Source organism: Cinclus cinclus, chromosome 29 (genome assembly GCF_963662255.1).
Source record: "Cinclus cinclus chromosome 29, bCinCin1.1, whole genome shotgun sequence".
In the NCBI taxonomy this organism is placed as follows: Eukaryota; Metazoa; Chordata; class Aves; order Passeriformes; family Cinclidae; genus Cinclus; species Cinclus cinclus.
In genome coordinates this window covers 895,761-914,129 of record NC_085074.1, presented here as the reverse complement: position 1 = coordinate 914,129, position 18,369 = coordinate 895,761, and the positions used below count along the sequence as shown (strand labels likewise).

The 18,369-nt window shown below is 52.1% G+C and overlaps 1 protein-coding gene across 4 annotated transcripts; it reads right to left on the bottom strand.

The window, feature by feature from the left end:
- Positions 1-203: 203 nt before the first annotated feature.
- RASSF2 (Ras association domain family member 2) lies at positions 204-11,951 on the bottom strand. Of its 4 annotated transcripts, XM_062510574.1 has the most exons (11): positions 10,475-11,951; positions 9,086-9,161; positions 8,051-8,202; positions 7,093-7,181; positions 5,644-5,666; positions 5,309-5,440; positions 4,223-4,324; positions 3,648-3,699; positions 2,403-2,524; positions 1,514-1,611; positions 204-1,349 (listed from the first exon to the last, which is right to left on the bottom strand). In XM_062510574.1, exons 1-11 carry the CDS (start codon positions 10,528-10,530, stop codon positions 1,280-1,282), a joined length of 972 nt encoding a protein of 323 aa, XP_062366558.1. In that variant the 5' UTR covers positions 10,531-11,951; the 3' UTR covers positions 204-1,279. The 4 variants fall into 4 exon arrangements, with proteins under 4 accessions (XP_062366558.1, XP_062366556.1, XP_062366559.1 ...); XM_062510572.1 differs by lacking the exon at positions 5,644-5,666 and having other exon boundaries at positions 5,309-5,457; XM_062510575.1 differs by lacking the exon at positions 5,644-5,666 and having other exon boundaries at positions 2,403-2,471; positions 5,309-5,457.
- Between the last annotated feature and the right edge of the window lie 6,418 nt (positions 11,952-18,369).

Here is an 18,369-nt window from a genome sequence, read left to right as displayed (position 1 = left end):
CTGCAAATCTAGAAGGTGAGAGCATTTCTCCTTGGGAAACTTCTCCACTGGGATTCAGACAGGTTTTACTCTTTCCCCTCATCTCATTTTTTACTCATTTCCATGGCATTTCTATCCACACAAAGTGATTTATTTTGGACAAGCCAGACTCTGACTCAGGGGGTTTCATTCCGCATTAAGTTGCTACATATTTTATTTCCTTGTTAATCCACGCAGCAGTGCCACAATCATCCTTCAAACACATCAAAAGCTCCTCTCGCTGTACAACACTTTCCCGAACATGAGTTAAAGGTGGAAAAGGTACCATTAAAAAAATTACAAAGATGAATTGCAAAAACTCAAAAGGAGGGGGAGAAAGACAGAGGTTTAGTTCACAACGAGGTATAAAATGGATATTGCTGGTTTAGCCTGGGAGGAAAGAGGTTTTTCCAGCTGCTGGTGGTGATGGAGCCAGTCTGGTCCTGGTTTCACCAGGACAATTTGCTGGCACTGCTGGAAAATGAGATTTGGAAAAGAAAATCCTCTTTATTTCTGCCTCCCCCTCCTCCTGCCTTCCCCCCTTTCCCATCAGCATCCCTCGAGATGCTCGAGGCCCTCAGCTATCCCTGTGAGTGCTATTTGGCATTTACAGCTACCAGAGAGGTTTGACATCGTGGTTTTCTTAAAAATCCCTAAACATTAGTGCAAATTAGAGTGGGGGATGGAGGGAGCTGCGCAACCAGATGCAGGTTAGGGGAAGGTGCTGGAAAAAATGGGATTTTTTCCTGTGCTGGAAATCCACCTGTGAGCCCGCAGGTCAGGGTTAAATGCCCCCCCCCAAAATCTCAGCCAACCCTTCAGATTTACAAAATCCTCCCAACTTCTGTGAATTATTGCAGTAGGAATGTGCTTTTCTCTAAAAAAAAATAAAAAAGAGGAATTTTTTTGTTCTCTCTTGCAGCAGGTCCCTCACTGGGAGCCACGTTGGACATTTCCAAACTGAGCCCCCAAAATTCCAGCTCTGGAGTGCTGGCAGCCCTTGCTGAGCCCTTTTCTTGCCTTTGTGCTGCTCACAGATCTCCTCTTGTTTTTTTGTTTTTTTTTTTTTTTTTTTTTTTCCCTCCCTGTGACTTCCAGGGATTTGAGGTTTTGGCTGAAGCTGCCACCAGCTCTTGAGAGCCCCTGAGGATTCTGTGGGGATGAAGGTGTGGGAGGGGGTTTGGCTCGGGGCTGGAGCCATCCAGATGGACACCAGGAGCATTTCGGGGTTGGGATTTGGTGCAGCACATCCCATGGACGCTCACATCGCCGTTGGGCCCTCAGAAATCTCCTCCAGCCTCTGCTCGATCATCAGCCGCATGATGGAGTATCTGGAGCACAAGGAAAAAAGAGATTTTTCAGCATCCAAGGAAACCCTGAAATAATGCAAACCCCGCATTGGGGGTGCAGGGCCACACAAATGAATTTTTTGGGATCAAAGCAGCCCCCCCAGGAATGTTCTTTCCTCCCAGCAGCCCCCCCAGACCCCATGTACTTGTGCTTCAGCTTCTTCACTTCCCGATCCTCCTCCTCCTCCAGCTTCTGGATGAAGCTCCTGAGGATGGGCATCTCGAATTTGATGTACTGGGCGACCTGGGTGGGAGAGGAGCAGCAGGAAATGGTGAAGAGCGTGATGAATTGACCCCCCCCACCCCATCCTCTCCTTAAATTTTACCAAGGATCCCAAAATATTACAGCAAACCCTAAAAATTAAAATGTTTATGACCATCAGCTCGTGCAAACAAGCAAGCACTGAATAAATACTGGAGGAAAGATCCACTTTAACTCATCCTGTCTTGAGTGTCCCCAGAGTCTCAGAGCTGCTTAAGCCCAAATTCACTCCAAAAGTGCTCGCTCTGAGCCGGGATTTCAGAGCACAGCCGGCCTGGGCGAGCCGGCAGATGGCACAAGGGAGCCGCTCCCGCCCTCCTGGAAAAACAACAATTTCTCCGCGCTGAAAGCGCTCTACCGTGATCAGATTCGGGATGGCACAACCGGGCTGGGGGCGTCTGCTCCGCCTGGCAGCTGGAAGCTGCTCTTGGAACACCGAACAAGGAGTTTCCCGAAGGATCGGGACTTTCCACGGAGAGGCGCAGGAGCACAGCAGCTCCTGCAGCTCCAGCACGCATCTGCTCATCGGGGATAAATTCCTCCCCGGGAGGGTGGGGAGGGGGGCTGGGATGGAATTCCCAGAAAAGATGTAGCTGCTCCTGGATCCCTGAAGTGCCCAAAACCAGGTTGGACATTGGAGCTTGGAGCAGCCTGGGGCAGCAGGAGGTGTCAGGGGTGGCACTGGGCGGGCTTTAAGGTCCCTCCAACCCAAACCACTCCACGATCCCGTGACCCCCCGGGTTTTTCCAAGCCCACCTGAGGGTGACACTCACGTCGTAGGTGACCTCTTCCACCTGGTCCTTCTCCATGAGGAACACCTTGGACACCTGCTCGCAGGGGCCCTGCAGGATGCGGGCGAGCAGGGGGAAGTCGCTACCGCGCAGCTTCTGCTTCTCTGCAACGCCAGAAGCGCGGGCTGGGCACGAGGAGCAGCGCCGCGGGGATTGGGGCACTCCAGGATGGGGGTTTGGGGTGCTCACACCCAGGGGTATGGGGTGCTCACACCCAGGGGTTTGGGGTATTCACTCCCAGGGGTTTGGGGTGCTCACACCCAGGGGTTTGGGGTGTTCACTCCCAGGGGTTTGGGGTGCTCACACCCAGGGGTTTGGGGTGTTCACTCCCAGGGGTTTGGGGTGCTCACACCCAGGGGTTTGGGGTGTTCACTCCCAGGGGTTTGGGGTGCTCACTCCCAGGGGTTTGGGGTGCTCACACCCAGGGGTTTGGGGTGCTCACTCCCAGGGGTTTGGGGTGCTCACACCCAGGGGTTTGGGGTGTTCACTCCCAGGGGTTTGGGGTGCTCACACCCAGGGGTTTGGGGTGCTCACTCCCAGGGGTTTGGGGTGCTCACACCCAGGGGTATGGGGTGTTCACTCCCAGGGGTTTGGGGTGCTCACACCCAGGGGTTTGGGGTGTTCACTCCCAGGGGTTTGGGGTGCTCACACCCAGGGGTTTGGGGTGTTCACTCCCAGGGGTTTGGGGTGCTCACACCCAGGGGTATGGGGTGTTCACTCCCAGGGGTTTGGGGTGCTCACACCCAGGGGTTTGGGGTGTTCACTCCCAGGGGTTTGGGGTGCTCACACCCAGGGGTTTGGGGTGTTCACTCCCAGGGGTTTGGGGTGCTCACACCCAGGGGTTTGGGGTGCTCACTCCCAGGGGTTTGGGGTGCTCACACCCAGGGGTATGGGGTGTTCACTCCCAGGGGTTTGGGGTGCTCACACCCAGGGGTTTGGGGTGTTCACTCCCAGGGGTTTGGGGTGCTCACACCCAGGGGTTTGGGGTGTTCACTCCCAGGGGTTTGGGGTGCTCACACCCAGGGGTATGGGGTGTTCACTCCCAGGGGTTTGGGGTGCTCACACCCAGGGGTTTGGGGTGTTCACTCCCAGGGGTTTGGGGTGCTCACACCCAGGGGTTTGGGGTGCTCACTCCCAGGGGTTTGGGGTGCTCACACCCAGGGGTATGGGGTGTTCACTCCCAGGGGTTTGGGGTGCTCACATCCAGAGGTAATTTGGGGCACTCACCTCCACTTGTGTGCACCATATACAGAGCAAACTCCTCTGCAGAGTTCTCGATCTGGAGAGAGATGCAAAGCTATATGTATATAGGGTATAGATTTTATAGATAAATTTTTTATATAGTTTTTCTAAAATAAAAACTATGTGTATTATTATATATTAAAATTATAGTAAAAGTATATTAAAATTTTATATACTTTATGTTAAATATTTTATAAAATGTGAATGCAGATTTTATACATGCAATATAAGGATTTTTTACATAATGTAAACATTTCTATATTATATAAAGATTTACACATCAAATAAAAATTCAGATATATACATATAATCCAAATGTATATTATATATATAATGCAAATATGTTATATATGTATAAAATAATATATATAATATCTGGATGCAAATTACATATATATTATATAAATATTTCAATAAATAACATAACATAACATAACATCACATCACATCACATCAGGTTTTATACATACAATATATAAAGTATATTTATTTATTTTAAGCACACCACAAGCTGCATTCAGAGCAGCCTGGGAGCACTGAGGGGAGGGTCCAGCCCTCACCTTGAATTTGTTGAGCAGCAGTTTGAGCACCTGTGGTGTGGTCATGGCGCTGTTGATGCGCACGTTAGTGACGGAGCCGTAGGCGGGCGTGAATACCGAGGTCTGTGGGGCACAAAGAGCACTGAGAGCCCTGTCCAGATCCCAGGAGGATCCTGGAAGGGTCTGGTGCTGGGAGAGGCTGAGCTGGAACAGAGACTGGGCAGAGCTAAAGGAATATAATCGGTATTTATTGAAAGGATGCACCTTGGTAGTGCTGGAGCAGCTCCCAAGTCCAACCCAAGATGGATCCCTGTCATGAGTTTTATACTTTTATAAGTTTTGGTTCATTTACACATTGGGGTCAATTGTCCAACCACAGCCTCAGGCTATGAAGTCTCAGCCCCCTGGCTTGCCCCCTTTCCCTCGCCATTGTTTCTGCTTTTTGGGTACCAGTTGTCCTTGATTCTCTAGCTAGAAAGGAATTGTTTTGTTCAACCACTCTGTGAAGAGAACTTACTAACACCTTGCCCTGGTTGCAACACAGGATGTGAGCAGGGCTGTGTGTTCTATCACCATCTGTTAAACCAGCTGGGGCAGTGTTGTTTATCTCTTCCACAACCCATCCTCCCTCCAGGAGATATCTCCTGTTAATGGGCCATTGAGTCCCACTGCACGGCTGATCAAATTACATCATCCCATTGGGAGCTGCTCCACCCATGGGGAGGAGCCGAGCATTTCCTACCTGGATAAAAACTAAGCTTTGGAACACCAAGGCAGCCTTTACCCACTGGTTTCCAGAGGACAAGAGCTACCAGACCTTTCTACAGGATCACTACTTCAACAAGACCACTTCATCTGGACTGCTACAATCACTCTAAGTAATAGAGTGTCAGGTTGTATTTGGATTCTGCCAGTGCTTTTCTTTTGTACTATTGCATGTATTTAATTTTTCTCTGTTTTTCCTATTAAATTGTATCTCTGACTTGGAGTCTCTTACTGGTTTTGCTTTCAAACCAGTACACACCCAATATGAAGTCTCAGAGTTACACACCAGACAGCAGAGAGTCCGAAAAACACCAAAGCCAACCCAAGGCACCACGGGCTCACCTTGTGGTTATAGAAGTGGCCGTTGATGGAGAAGCGGTGCCGGCGCAGCCGCCGCTGCTCGCCGGGCGTGCGGACGCTGCCGCGGGGCCGGACGCCAACGTCGCTGCGGGTCCGCATCAGCTGCGGGGCCTCCTCTGCCGGCCTGGGGGCTGCAAAACACCCACGGGACCCGGGGTGTGGGGACTGGGGACACTGGGAAGCACCCTTGTTTTCCTCTGGGGAGCATTTGGAGAATGTGTTCCCAGGGCTGCACAGATCATGACAGCCACTCAGGGGTCTCCTCCAGGAGTTTTTGGGCAACACTCCCAGTGCAGGGTGGGATTGTTGGTGTCTACTGGGTCAAGAATCCTTGTGGTCCCTTCCCACTCAGGAGATTCCATGATTCCAGAATTTTCCTGCTGCGAAACAGCCTCTGGGAGTCCCCCCTTGGATGCAGAAATCCTCACCCCAAGAACAGACTTCTCACCCCTGCAAACTTCCCAAGACACAGCAGCCTGTTTATTCTCCCCCAGCTCCCGGTTTATCCTCCCCCAGCTCCCAAGGAAGGTCATTAATTCAGAATTAACCGCCTAAATCCCTGCTGCCACCTGGATAAAGCCCCTTCTCCTGGGAATTGGAGCATCTTCCCTCTCTTTTCCATAATTTAACTTTCTCTGTTCTCCTTCCCTGTAATGAGAGCAAGCAAGTGAGGGCAGAGCCTCAGATCTCTGCATAAAAACTGGCCTGGATCCAGATTATTATAAACCAGCTCTTCATCCATTTTTAATGAACCTCACAGGCTCCAGCTCTGGGTGTTTTAATTCAAAGTGTGTCTGCAGCAGGGAGAAACCTCTGGCAGAAGCTACTCCAGCTGCATATGCGGGAACCAAGCACTCCCAAAGAGCTGTGCACGCAGGCCGGGCACTGATTTTTACTGGAATTTAGGGGAAAATGTAATAAAAGGCTTTTTTTTCTTATGTGCTGGCAGAGGATTGAGGCCATAAATCTGAGAGGAATCATGCTGGGGTGATATGGGGTGGGCATTGCCTGGGAAAGATTTAATGAAGGGGGGAGAAGTGCTGTGAGTGTGGAGAGCAAAAAGAAAAATGAAAAATTGGAGGATCACAGATGGGGGCTCCTGCACCAAGTTTGGCTCAGCTCCTCTCAAAAGGATGATCTCATCCTTCTCTACCCCCCAAAAAAATACCAAAAAACTAGAACAGCTGCCAGAGTTGAATGAGCAAAATGCATGCAGCAGGTTTTTCCTGCAGGAATTCCTGGTGGGACAGCCTGTGCTCCGCTCCTCAGAACAAGGGGTTAAGGAGGCTCTTCCCCCTTTGCAGAGGAGGAACCAGGAGGGGACAAACCCTGGGGACAAATGCTTCTCAGCAGCTGTGACTTCCCCATGGTAACGCTTCCCAACACTCTCATTATTCTTCCTGAAAAGGGAAGGGGAAGCTCCAACATCCTCCTTTGCCTCCTTTTCCCTGCAATCCCACGAGGGATCTCTCCTCCATCCTCTCGGTCCTTTCCAAGCTCCTCCACATCTCAGTGCTGCCCCTTACCCAAGAAAAAATCCTTGGGAATCAGAGAATCATTGGGGTTGGAAAAGATAATCAAGTTTTGGGTGGTCCGGGGAAAAACTGAATAAAATAATCCAAGGTGCTTTGGGAGTAGCTGAGCTGGAGCAGGATGGAAAACTGAGTCTGGAGTGAAGGACAAAGCCCGGTTTGTGTTTTCCCAGGTAAAACCGGAGCTGCTCCCGAGCACCAGGACCAATCCCGGTGTGTCCGAGCCCGGCTCACCTGCGCCTTTCCCAGGGTTCTCCGTGCTGGGTGCGGTGTCTCCGTCTGTCACCGGGATGTCCGGCAGTGTGCTGGGCTTCAGCACAGACCTGGAGAAGACAGAGGGCTGCTGGGTGTCCTGTCCGTGTGTCCCTGTCCGTGTGTCCCTGTCTGTGAGTCCCTGTCCGTGTGGGGCCGCAGAGAGAACAACAATCCAGGGAATCTCTGCCCCTCATTTCCTGCCCCCAGCTGCTGATTCCAGCTGGGACAAAAATCCTGGAGGAGGCAGCTGGGGGTGCAACCAGCAAACCCTGTCAGGCTGGGGGGTGTTTTGGGGGATGCCTGTGTGGTTTTGGAGGTGTGCATCCGTGGTTTTGGCAAGTGCCTGCCTGTTTCTGTGGTTGTGTGTATTTCTGGGGGTCCTGGTGTGTTCTTTGGGCTGTGTATTTTTGGGGCTCTCAGTGTGTTTTTAGAGATTTCTTACCTGTTTTGGGGGCTGAATGTGTTTTGGGCTGTCTGTATGTGATTTTGGGGGTCCCTGTGTGTTTTTGGGGCTGTCTGTGTATTTTTGAGGCTATCTGTAGATTTTTGAGGCTGTCTGAGTGCGATTTTGAGGCTGTCTATGTATTTTTAAGGCTGTATGTTTCTGGGGCCATCTCAGTGTGTTTCTGGGGCCGTCATAGTGTGTTCTTGGGGCTGTCTATGTATTTTTGAGGCTGTATGCTTTTGGGGCTGTCTCAGTGTATTTCTGGGGCTGTCTATGTATTTTTAAGGCTGTATGTTTTCGGGCTGTCTCAGTGTGTTTCTGGGGCTGTGTATTTTTGAGGCTGTCTGTGTATTCTTGGGGCTCTCTGTGTGTTTTTAGAGATTTCTACCTGTTTTGGGGGCTGAATGTTTTTTGGGGCTGTCTCAGGGTGTTTCTGGGGCTGTGTATTTTTGAGGCTGTGTATTTTTGGGGCTGCCTGTGCCCCACACTCACCCGTGGGCACCCAGGTTGCAGCCCGAGTGCCATGAGGAGGAGGAGGGAGGTGGGCGGATGCGTTGGTTGTCATCCTGCATCTGCAGGCGGATGGGGCGGCGCAGCCCCCACGAGATGTTCAGCAGCCCCTCCACGATCAGCTCCCCTTCCTCCTGCGACACACACAGGGATTAGCAGTCCAGGGAAAAGCTGGGAATGTGGACTGGGGATTGGGGGCTGGGAGCTCTTTTCGAACCCAGACTTTCTGTGGTTTGGGTTTTTGGGCTCTCTCTTGCTCCTGGGGCTGGTAAGGGGCAGATCTTCCTGGGAGCTGTGCTGAAGCAAATCAGGAATGGGGACAGCAAGTGTGGCTTCACTTTGACAAACCATGGAAAACACAGGACACGGAAACAGGAAAGGACATCAGGGACCAATTCCATCCCCACTGAGAGGATCCAGCAGATTCAGTGATCCCAGTTTACAGAGCCCAAGGACAGGGCTTGGGGCACCCTGGGGTAGTGGGAGGTGTCAGTATCCACCCACAGAATGCGATCATCCTTAAGATCCCCTCCAATCCAAAACATTCCATGTTTAGATGGGATTTTGGGAAGGAATTCCTGGCTGGGAGGGTGGGGAGGGGCTGGGATGGAATTACCAGAGGAGCTGTGGCTGCTCCGGGATCCCTGGCAGTGCCCAAGGTCATGCTGGATGAACTTGAAGCAGCCTGGGACAGTGGGAGGTGTCTGCCCATGGTGGCACTGGCTGGTCCCTTCCAACCCAAATCCAGGATTTCATGGGCGGGTTTAGATGGGATATGGGGAAAGAATTTTGGGTGAAGGGCTGGGATGGAATTCCCAGAGCAGCTGTTGCTGGCCCTGGATCTCTGGAAGTGTCCAAGACCAGGCTGGAGCACCCATGGACAGTGGAAGATGTCCCTGCCCATGGCACAGGTGGGACAGGATTGATTGAAGGTCCCTTCTCCCCCAAACCATTCCATGAGTCTGTGATTCTCTGTCTCAACTCCCTCAATTCCCCCCTGCCCAGGGCATTTCTCACCTCCCGGTGCCGAAGCTGCAGGTTCTGCCCCTCGTAGTAGATGTTGTAGGTCTTCAGGTGCAGGAGCAGCTCATTCCTGGGGGTAAAAGCGGAACAAAAGGTGCTGAGATGGGGTTTGGGGTGAGGGGGGAGATGCTGCAGGCACCACCCAGTGACCCCTGAGCTGCTCAGGGTGGATCCAGGGAAGAGTAGGAATTGCTTCCCTGGCTGAGGAACCTGCTGTGCTGCTGAGGACCCAAAAATTGCTTTATTTGAGGCACATTTGGGTCTTTCCAGACCTCCCTTATTGAAGGTTTTTGCTAGGGGTCCAACATTTTGCACCCACATTTAGGGGGAGAAACTGCCTGTGACCGTGTCCCCCACAAATCTTTGGAAAAGGAACAAGAAACCCCATCAGAGTTCGGGGCAGTTGGTCACAAGGTTGAAAAATAAATAGTTTTCTGGGGGTCATGCTGGAGTCACGAGTGATCCCAGGAGAGGTGGTCATGTCAAAGCTCTGAGCCCTGCTCCAGGGGCAAACTCATGATAAAAATACAAATAAAGCGAAAATCAAGGGCAAAAATTAAGATAAAAATAAATTTTAAAAGGTGGAAATAAAGATGGATACGAAAATAAAAACAAAACAAATGAAGCCAGCTCAAACCACAGGGATTTGGGTAGGAGAGGGGGAAATTTCACATTTCTGCTTTATCTCCTTTTCAATCTCCCTTAAATCTTAGGAATCGTCTCATTTTTCCCCAAAGAATAGAAGAACGATTATTAATCAAGACTTTTTCAGCAAAGCCCATTTTTATGGGAGGTTTTAGAGCATTTGGCCACAATCCTAAGGAAAATTTCAAAATCCCACCAAAAAGTGTTTTCTTGTTAAGGAAATTGCCTTTTTAGAATGCTATATATTTATATATATTGTTATATAAATGCTATTTATAATAAAAATATGATGTTATATTTTTATTATCTTACATACTGTTATGTACTATATATGGTTATATTATTATATATTGTTATATACTGTTATATGCTATATATTATATATTTTATATATAAATTAGTACACATTTAGCTCAAAAAATTGTATAAGCAATAAGATAATTTTATATATTATATTTATAATGTTCTATATGGTTCTATATTGTTCTACCCTGTTAGATATTGTTAGATATCATCATATGTTACACATGATATATTGTTAGATATTTTTATATATTGTTACATATTGTTAGATATTGTTAGCTGTTACTATATATTGTACATTTGAGGTTACAGATAACACCTTACACACCCTATTACCCATTCCAGATCACAGATAACCCATCCTATAACACATCCTACATCCCCCATCCCCCTGGAATTCCAAAAAATCCCCCGGGCTGCGCTCCCGCTCCTTACCTGGAGATGAATTTGTCCTTCCCGCAGGGCACCGCGTCCCCTCCGCCGAGCTCCATCCCGGGGCATGGGAGCCGAGCTGCCGAGGGACCAGAGGCAGCTCAGGGGAGCCGCCCCCTGCCCCGGAGAACGGGGAAATCAAAAGAAATATAGAAACACCTTTCCCTCCTCCCCCCCCCCCGCCCACCAAATAAAAATAAACAAAAGCCAGAAGAAAAAAAAAAAGAAAAATGAAAAGTGAAAAATGAAAAATGAACTCCCCCCGGCGCTGGAAAAGGCTCCGGAGGTGCGGGCGGGGCTCGGTGCGGCTGCTCCGGGGAAGGAGGGAGATGAGATAAGGGCGGAGGCGCCGCGAACTCACTGAAAATTTAATCCCCGCGGAGATAGCCTGACGCTAAATTTGCATTTGGAGCATCCGCGGGTGTCCCAGGGACGCCAGAGCTGCGGGACGGAGGGGGGTAAATGGGAAATGTTCCTTTTCTCTGATTATTTTCCTCTTTTTTCATCCTACAAAACTTCAAACGTGCGGGTCCAGGTCCTGCTGCGTCCTTGGGCCATCCCAAACCCGCGCTGGCACCAGGGATGAATTTTCCAAGCAGGCAGAGATACTGGGCTGATTCTTCAGCTTTTTAAAAATGATCCCAGCTGGATTTTTGGGTCATGCAAATGCTTGGAATTCCCCAAAATCTCACCTTGGGGCACGCCCTGTCTTAGGTCTCAAGTGGGATTTTTGGACAATATGAAATGGAATTAAAATGGGGTTTGGTGTGGAGCCCTTGGGATGCTCATGGATTCAGAACAGTTTGGAATTCGGGTGTCAAAGAGACCTTGGAATGTGGAACTGGGATGGTTTTGAATGACAAAATGGGGTCGTGCTTTTCCTTGGCTGACATCCTAGACAGGATTTAATTTTTCAGGGCCTTTTCCCTCCCTTCCCTTCTAGAGGAGAAACTGGGATGAGCAAAAAGCATTTTCTCCACAAGCTGCTGTTTTCTTCCACCTCCCACATCACCATGTGCTTCCTCCCAGTCCCCTGGGACAAAAAAAAAAAAAAAATCCTTTTCCTGAAAGAAAAACACCCAATTCCACACCAAAATCCAAGCAAAGGTAGTAAAACCTGCCAGAGGATGAATCTAAACCCTAAAGCCTCTGCACAGTGGCAATCCCAGAGTTCCATCCCGCATGCTGGGATAAATACCCGAGAAAAAAATGGATTGGCAACGGCAAAAATATTCTGTGGCAGGTTTGAAACCCCACACGAGGCCGTGCTGGAGCTGGAGCAGGAGGGGAAGGGCAGGAAATCGGCCTGGCCTAGCTCTAGGGCTCTGGAGAAAAAGCAGAAGAAAAAGTCGGCACCAAAAAATTGCAGAAGAGCTGACAAAGCTTTGGGTTTCCTGAGGAGCTGCACGAGTATTTTGGCAAAACCGGGCAAAAATTGGCAAAATTCGACAAAATCCAGCACCAACCCTCCTCCCGCAGCCAGCAGCCACATCTCCTGCCTCCATCCATCCTCCCACAGGGAACAAACACGGCAATAATCCTGTTTATCCATCAAAAACAGTATCAGGAGGGGATTTCACAGCTGGCTCATGGGTTTGGGATAAACCCTTGGGGTTTTTGGGGGCAGCAGCTGCGTGTGGGGCCCCAAATTTGGGAGTTCCCAGCTGTGAGATGCAGGAATGGCAGGAATGAGCATCACCCTCGTGGGCGTCCCCTGGCAAGAGATGACAAGCTCTGGGGACATTCCGGGGGATTAAAGGACACAGCAGATGTGAAAATTGTGTCCAAAACACCAGAGTGAAAAAAAACCTTCCTAGAGCAGCAAAAATACCAGTCAGTGAAAAAAACTTTCCTAGAGCAACCCAAGGGTGGAGCCTTTAGTACCACTCCGAGCTTTGCTCCAGAGCATCCTGGTGATGCCAAGGGGTGAAGACAAAGTCCCAATTCCCTCGAAGGGGACACGGGGATGAACTGCAGCCATAAAAAAAGATCAGTTTTGGGGTGGAAGGGAAGCTCCAAAATGCAGGTTCATAGTCCCGTGCCGAGGAGTCGTTTCCTGTTTATGCCCCGGCTCTGCCACCTTCGACTCCGTCATCACATCCCCTTCCTAGCGCTGAGGAAAGGGGCAAATTCTTCCTTTTTTGGGTCTGGAGAGAACCAGGCTGGGAGTGGAGGGGAAAGGCGGCTCCTGGAGATTCCCCAGGCACTGCCGACCCCCAATATCCCGCCGTGGCTTTGTCAAAAGGCTTGAAATCACCTGGGAAAAGGCTGGAAATCACTCAAATCAAAGCGCTGGCAAAGTGGAAGTTGCTCTATTTCTCAGCTGTGGCAATTTGGGGCCATGTCCATTCCCCCGCACCCCGTGCCTCAGTTTCCCCTCGGAGCTGACGCGTTTCCGCCGTGCCCTGCCCAGCCCGAGCTTCTCCTGGTGCTTTGCAAAGCGCTTTTAGCACAGCTCCAACTCAAACCAACGCCCCGTGCCCGCGGCAGGAAGATTCCGGCCCTTTCTGCCTCCACTCGGCTGCTCCCAGGTCTGACGGACCCCACGGAGCCCAGATTTGTTCGCCTCCCTAAAAACAACCTCCCAGAACCCCTTCCCGCGTCTCTGCAGCCCAGCCTGAGGAAGCCTTGCCGCATCCACAGCCCCTCACAGCTTCTGCCGAGCTGTGCATCTCCCAGCTCCAAACACAACAAAACAAGGAGAAAAGTGGCAGAAGCCCCCAGAGCCGTGTTTTCAGCAGGACGGCGATTTTCTCTCCTGCTCCTGCAAAGAAATCTGCGGTTTTGGGGCGTTTTGCTGCCTCGGTCCCATCCCTCTCCGCAGCACTCGGGAACCTCAGCAGCATCCCCCGCTGGGGCGGGAGCGCGGATTTGGCGCAGCCGAGGGATTGTGGGAATATCCCGCTCCCCGCGGAGGCCGCGACATTCGCTCCTGCTCCAGCGCCGCCGCTTCCCCGCAGCCCGGGGCGGCTTTTAAGCGGCCCGAGGGCGCTTCGATCGAGCCGCGCTCGGTAGCAAAGCATCACGCGAAGGCTCCACGGAGCCTCCCGCGGCCGCTGCGCTCGGCGGTGTCGGGGCAGGACCGGACACCGCGGCCGAGCGCTCACCCCGTCCCACGGATCCTGCGCTGGAGCAGCCGCGCTGCTGCCGGCGGTGCCTCCGGCCCGGCCGCTACTCTTGGGCTGGGATTCCTGCCCCGCGTCCGGCCCGCATCCCTACGCGGGGAGCTGCGGCTGCTCCATTGTTTTCCAGCGTCACTATTGTTCTCCAGCCCGATTGCTCCGTCCTGGAAGGGGAGAGGGGAAGGAGGGAGCGCTGAGCGGTGGCGGAGCCGCCGGAGATGCCGCGGGGGTGCCGGCTCCCTTGGGGACAGGCGAGGGCACCCACTGGCCGCACTCGGGGTGAAGCCCCCCGGGAGGAGTCGGTGCCCCCAGGGGCTCGCGGTGGGACAGCAGCGGGCGGGTCTGCCCCGGGCGCGACGGGGCGAGAAGGTGCCGTGCCCGGGGCGGGATCCACGGGCGCTGCGGCTGCTCCAGCCCAGCGCGGAGGGCGATGCCGAGGGCGCTCGGGGGGAGCCGAGTTGACACCCGGGGGTGGGGGCCGGGTCCCCCCGGCTCCCGGCGGTTTTCGCCTCCGCTCGACGCGGCCGTGGCTGCGAGGGGGGCTCAGCCCCAGGGCCGCTCCCCGCGCAGGATGCGGGGATGGGGATGGACAGAGGGATGGGAATGGGGATGAGGACGCCCCATCCCGCCCACACTCACCCGGTGCCGGTGCCGCTCCGCTCGCAGCCGGTGCCCCCGTAGGGCCGCCCCTGGGCGGAGCGGGGCGGGACGCGAGGGGGAGGGGCGCGGGCGGGGCCTGGGATGGCAGCGCTGGGGACACCCCCTCCCGCAGCCGGGGTCATCCCGGAACCCGGATCCCGAAGGACGTCCCGGCTCCGGGATCCCTTTCCGGGTGCCAGGGCTGGGAAGCCCAAAGGATGCCGGCTCAGAGACGCGGGTTTTCCCCGCCCGGACATCCCGAAGGATGCTCCGACAACAACCCTGGAGCAGGTTCTGGGTTCCCAAAGGACATCGTGGCTCCACCCGGCTTGCACGTCAGGACAAGGATCTGAAAGGATTCTCCATCCCTGGTGCCAGGAAAAGGGCCCCAAAGGGCACCCCATCCCCACTGTCGCAACCAGGATCCCAAAAGATTCCCCATTCCCGATGTCAGGAGCAGGAATCCCAAGGGATTCTCCAACCCTGTTGCCAAGACCAGAATCCGAAAGGAATCCCATCCCACGCAGCCAGGCTAGAAATGTTCTTACAGTCAGTTCCAGCTTTGTCCAGAATTCCCAGAAGGAGCTTTGTGGGCTGCATCACACAGGCTGGAGCAGTTGTTTCTGCCTTAAAAAGCCCCAAATCCTGGGATATCCAGTGCTGGAGCCATGCAGGCAGCATCCTTGGCTGTTCTGTTGTTGGGATGGGGCCCAACCTTAGCCTTGGGATCTCACCTGGATCCAAAACCGACCCCGAGAAGGGGATGGAGGATGAAATAAATGAAAATAAAATCTGGAAGCAGTAGCTGCTGTTACCTGCAGCTGGAGGTCACAGTTGCCTCGGAGCTGATGCTCAGCATTCCCCGGATCAGGATCCCATCTTGCCTGTCCAGTCCCACGCCCTAGGGAGAGTCTGGGGGGAGTCTGGGGGGGAGCTCTAGTCCAGAAAAGCAGGGGCTGTGTTCCTCCCCCTTTGTCTGCTCCTGACCTTTCCCAGCGCTTTGTGGCTTCTCTGGGCTTTTTTTCTTTTTAAGGAATTTGCCTAGAAACAGCCCACACGAAAGAAAAAAATTTAAAAAACAACACCAAAACAAAGAAATAATCACAGCAGCTCCTTCATCCAAACAGGCATCTCTGCAGGCACAGACTGGAATGGGCCTTTTCCCCCCAATTTGCTTGGATTTCTATGTAAAATATGAGAAGTTCTGGAGGAGCCATCTGGCTCAGGGAAGCACTGACTCGGCAAAAGTGAGTGGGGCCAGGTCAGGATTGATATTCCAGCAGCATCTCGAGGGCTGGCAGGGATGAGAGGCCCTTTGTAGTGGGAAGAGAGGACAATGGAGCCAGCCCCAAACCCCAAGGATTCGGCCTCAAACACAGGGACAGCTTCCCCTGACCCTCAGCTTGTGGGGTGGATGCAAACAGAAAAATAAAATTAAATCTGGGGTTTGGGGTGCACAGGGGGATCTTGGCTGTGGAACTGTGGTTAAATCCTGTTTTTTGCTGTGTTCTGCTCACTGCCATCAGAGCACAGGCGGTGGGAGGGAGGCTGGAGCCTGGATAGGGGGGATTTATTTAGCAAATAAAAGGAACCTGACCCATTCCTGCCCTGTGAGGCTGCTGCTGCCTCCACAGTGGAAGGAGCACAGATCCACAGGGAAAAACCCTCCAGGAAAAGGCAAAAAGGATGTTACAGCACCTGTTCTGCAGGCTGAGTCAGCATTTCTGTGCTAAACACCACACAGGGATCACAGCAGATGCCTTTCAAACCATAAACTTGGATGGATTTACTGCTGCCAAGGACCTCAGTCAGGTCAGAATAAAGCACCAGCTCCAAAATCCTCCAATATTCCATTATTTCCCCCCAGAACAACCAAGCAGCCAAAATCCTTTCTTTCCTACTTTTGCAGCTTCTCATGGTTTCAGCTTTAAGCCCACGCAGCTGATTGCCAGTAAATTCCGAGCAATATCCCACACTTGGATCCATGCTGGTGTGGGAGCATCTGGGAGCTGTTAGGGAGCTCTGAAAGCAGATGGGGAGAGATGTGGCTCTGGAAAGACCTCTCCTCGTCTCTGACCTTGTTTCCTTCACACAATTGCCTCCCCTGTGTGGGAGTGTTTCAGCCGTTCTGAAAATCCCCAGATTTTGAGATCCTGCCCAAGATCTGCTTGCCTTGGATTGATGCTGATTTGGGCAAGAGGAGAAACACATGAGGAGAAAATACAATTATTGAGTGAGCTGTGACCCTGCAGCACTGGGGATTAACCAGGATTAGGATCAGGTTTTTCATCATGGACCCAAATGTGGAGTGCTCAGAAATCCCTGTCCCTGCTCACAGCTGCTCCTCTGGCTCTGCTCCCAGCCCCTCACTGTGGATTTGGGTGTTTTTTTGCTGTTTTAGTTCCCATCCCACTCCACCATGGGCCACATCCAAGTTCGGGGAGGTGCTGGGGTGTCCCCATGTCCCCAAAGCCAGGAGCAGTTCCCACGGGGGCTAGATATCCTCAGCCAGGTGTTGCCAGGCTCCCAACCCCTCCCAGGCAACCCGCTGGTGCTCCGGGGTTAAACCTGGAATTTGCTGCAGAGAAACAAGGTCTTTGAAGGGCTGGGGATGAGCAGAGGTGGTGACCAGCCCAGGTGACACTCGGCTCCTTCACCCACACACTGGGGACCTGGAGGTGCTTCAGTGAGAGCAGGGACAGGCAGGAATCACAGGAATGGGCAGGGATCACAGGAACAGGCAGGGAATCCCAGGAAGATTCACAAACAGGCAGGGAATCCCAGGAAGGGGCAGGCAGCTGTGCCTCTCCCCATAAATCCAGGAATCCCACGTGTCTGCAAGGTGGGAGCAGTGGGATGAGAGCTGGCGAGGCATTTGGGTGTTGCAGTTTTGGGCAGCACCTGCTACAAAAACTCTGGCTTTTACCACCTGGATTCTGAAATTAATATCAATTGGTAAGAAATCAATCAATTAGGGAGGAATTCTTCTCTGTAAGTGTAGGGAGGGGCTGGGATGGAATTCCCAGAGCAGCTGTCCCTGGATCCCTGGAAGTGCCCAAGGCCAGGTTACAGTCACCTGTGACAGTGGGAGGTGTCCCTGTCCATGGAAGGGGTAGCACTGGATGAGCTTTAAGGTCCCTTCCAACACAAACCATTTCAGGATCCTCTTAATTCCATGATTCTCCACCAAAGGAACTGTGACACCACAATGCCACACTGCATCTATGCCCGTGTTTATTTATACTGAACAGATTTAAAAATACAGAATAAAATAGCTTTATCTACTATTATTCACAACATCTGGTCCAAATATTACATTTTTAAATATTTAGTTGTTTAATGAAGCACTGTTAGAAAAAAAAAATAAAAAAAAACTCCATAAAAGAATTACACATCTTGGAACAAGAAAAAAAAAATCAAACACCCTCCCCCCCCCCCAGTAAACTTTTGCTGTTGAACAAAAAAGTTTTACAGCCAAAGTCAGTCACGAAAAGTCATGGAGAAAACAAAATTTATCCCCACTGCCTAAGAACAGTCAATAGTTTGTTACGCCAGAGGTTGTTCTAAACAGACAAATACAGGAATTATTTGGACTGGCAGCACGAGGATTGCCCAGGAAGGGTAGAGGCCACCCTGGATGTCTCTGCACAGCCACAGCCCAGCGGGAATTCCAGCCAGGAATGCTCGGGGTGGCCCCACCACTGATCCCAACTCTCACCCAGCCCTGGGATCTCCCCCAGGCACAGCCCCAGCCCTGAGGGCTCCCCAAAAACAGGGAAACTGCACCAAGTGGGACTTCGCTGCAAAAAATGAGTGACCCCCCCAATGCCCCCACTTCAAAAAAGGAAAGGAAAAGGGGAAAAAAAAGCTGCTTTTGGTTGAAGAAGGCCACAAAGAAGCAAGGTGAAGGTCGTGCTGGTCTCACACAGGCGTTGCACACATAAACACAGCGATTCTGGCAAGCACAGGCTGCTCAGGTGGGGTGGAGGCATCCAAGGGCTCAGCCAAACCTGCAGACACCGGGGGTCTGCCACCACGAGTGCCTGGAGTCCTGTTTGTACCCAAAATGACAGGATTTCCACACTTTTTAGGGTGTAAAGGATGGTCACACTCACTGGCGCTCCTCATGGGGCCAAT

Excerpts from the sequence above, each read along its gene's own strand:
- RASSF2 (XM_062510574.1), bottom strand. The coding sequence starts at position 10,530 with ATGGAGCTCGGCGGAGGGGACGCGGTGCCCTGCGGGAAGGACAAATTC. Across the intron at positions 9,162-10,474 it reads AAGGACAAATTCATCTCCAG|GAATGAGCTGCTCCTGCACC; the intron begins GTAAGGAGCGGG and ends TTTTACCCCCAG. Across the intron at positions 2,525-3,647 it reads TATGGTGCACACAAGTGGAG|AGAAGCAGAAGCTGCGCGGT; the intron begins GTGAGTGCCCCA and ends CTGGCGTTGCAG.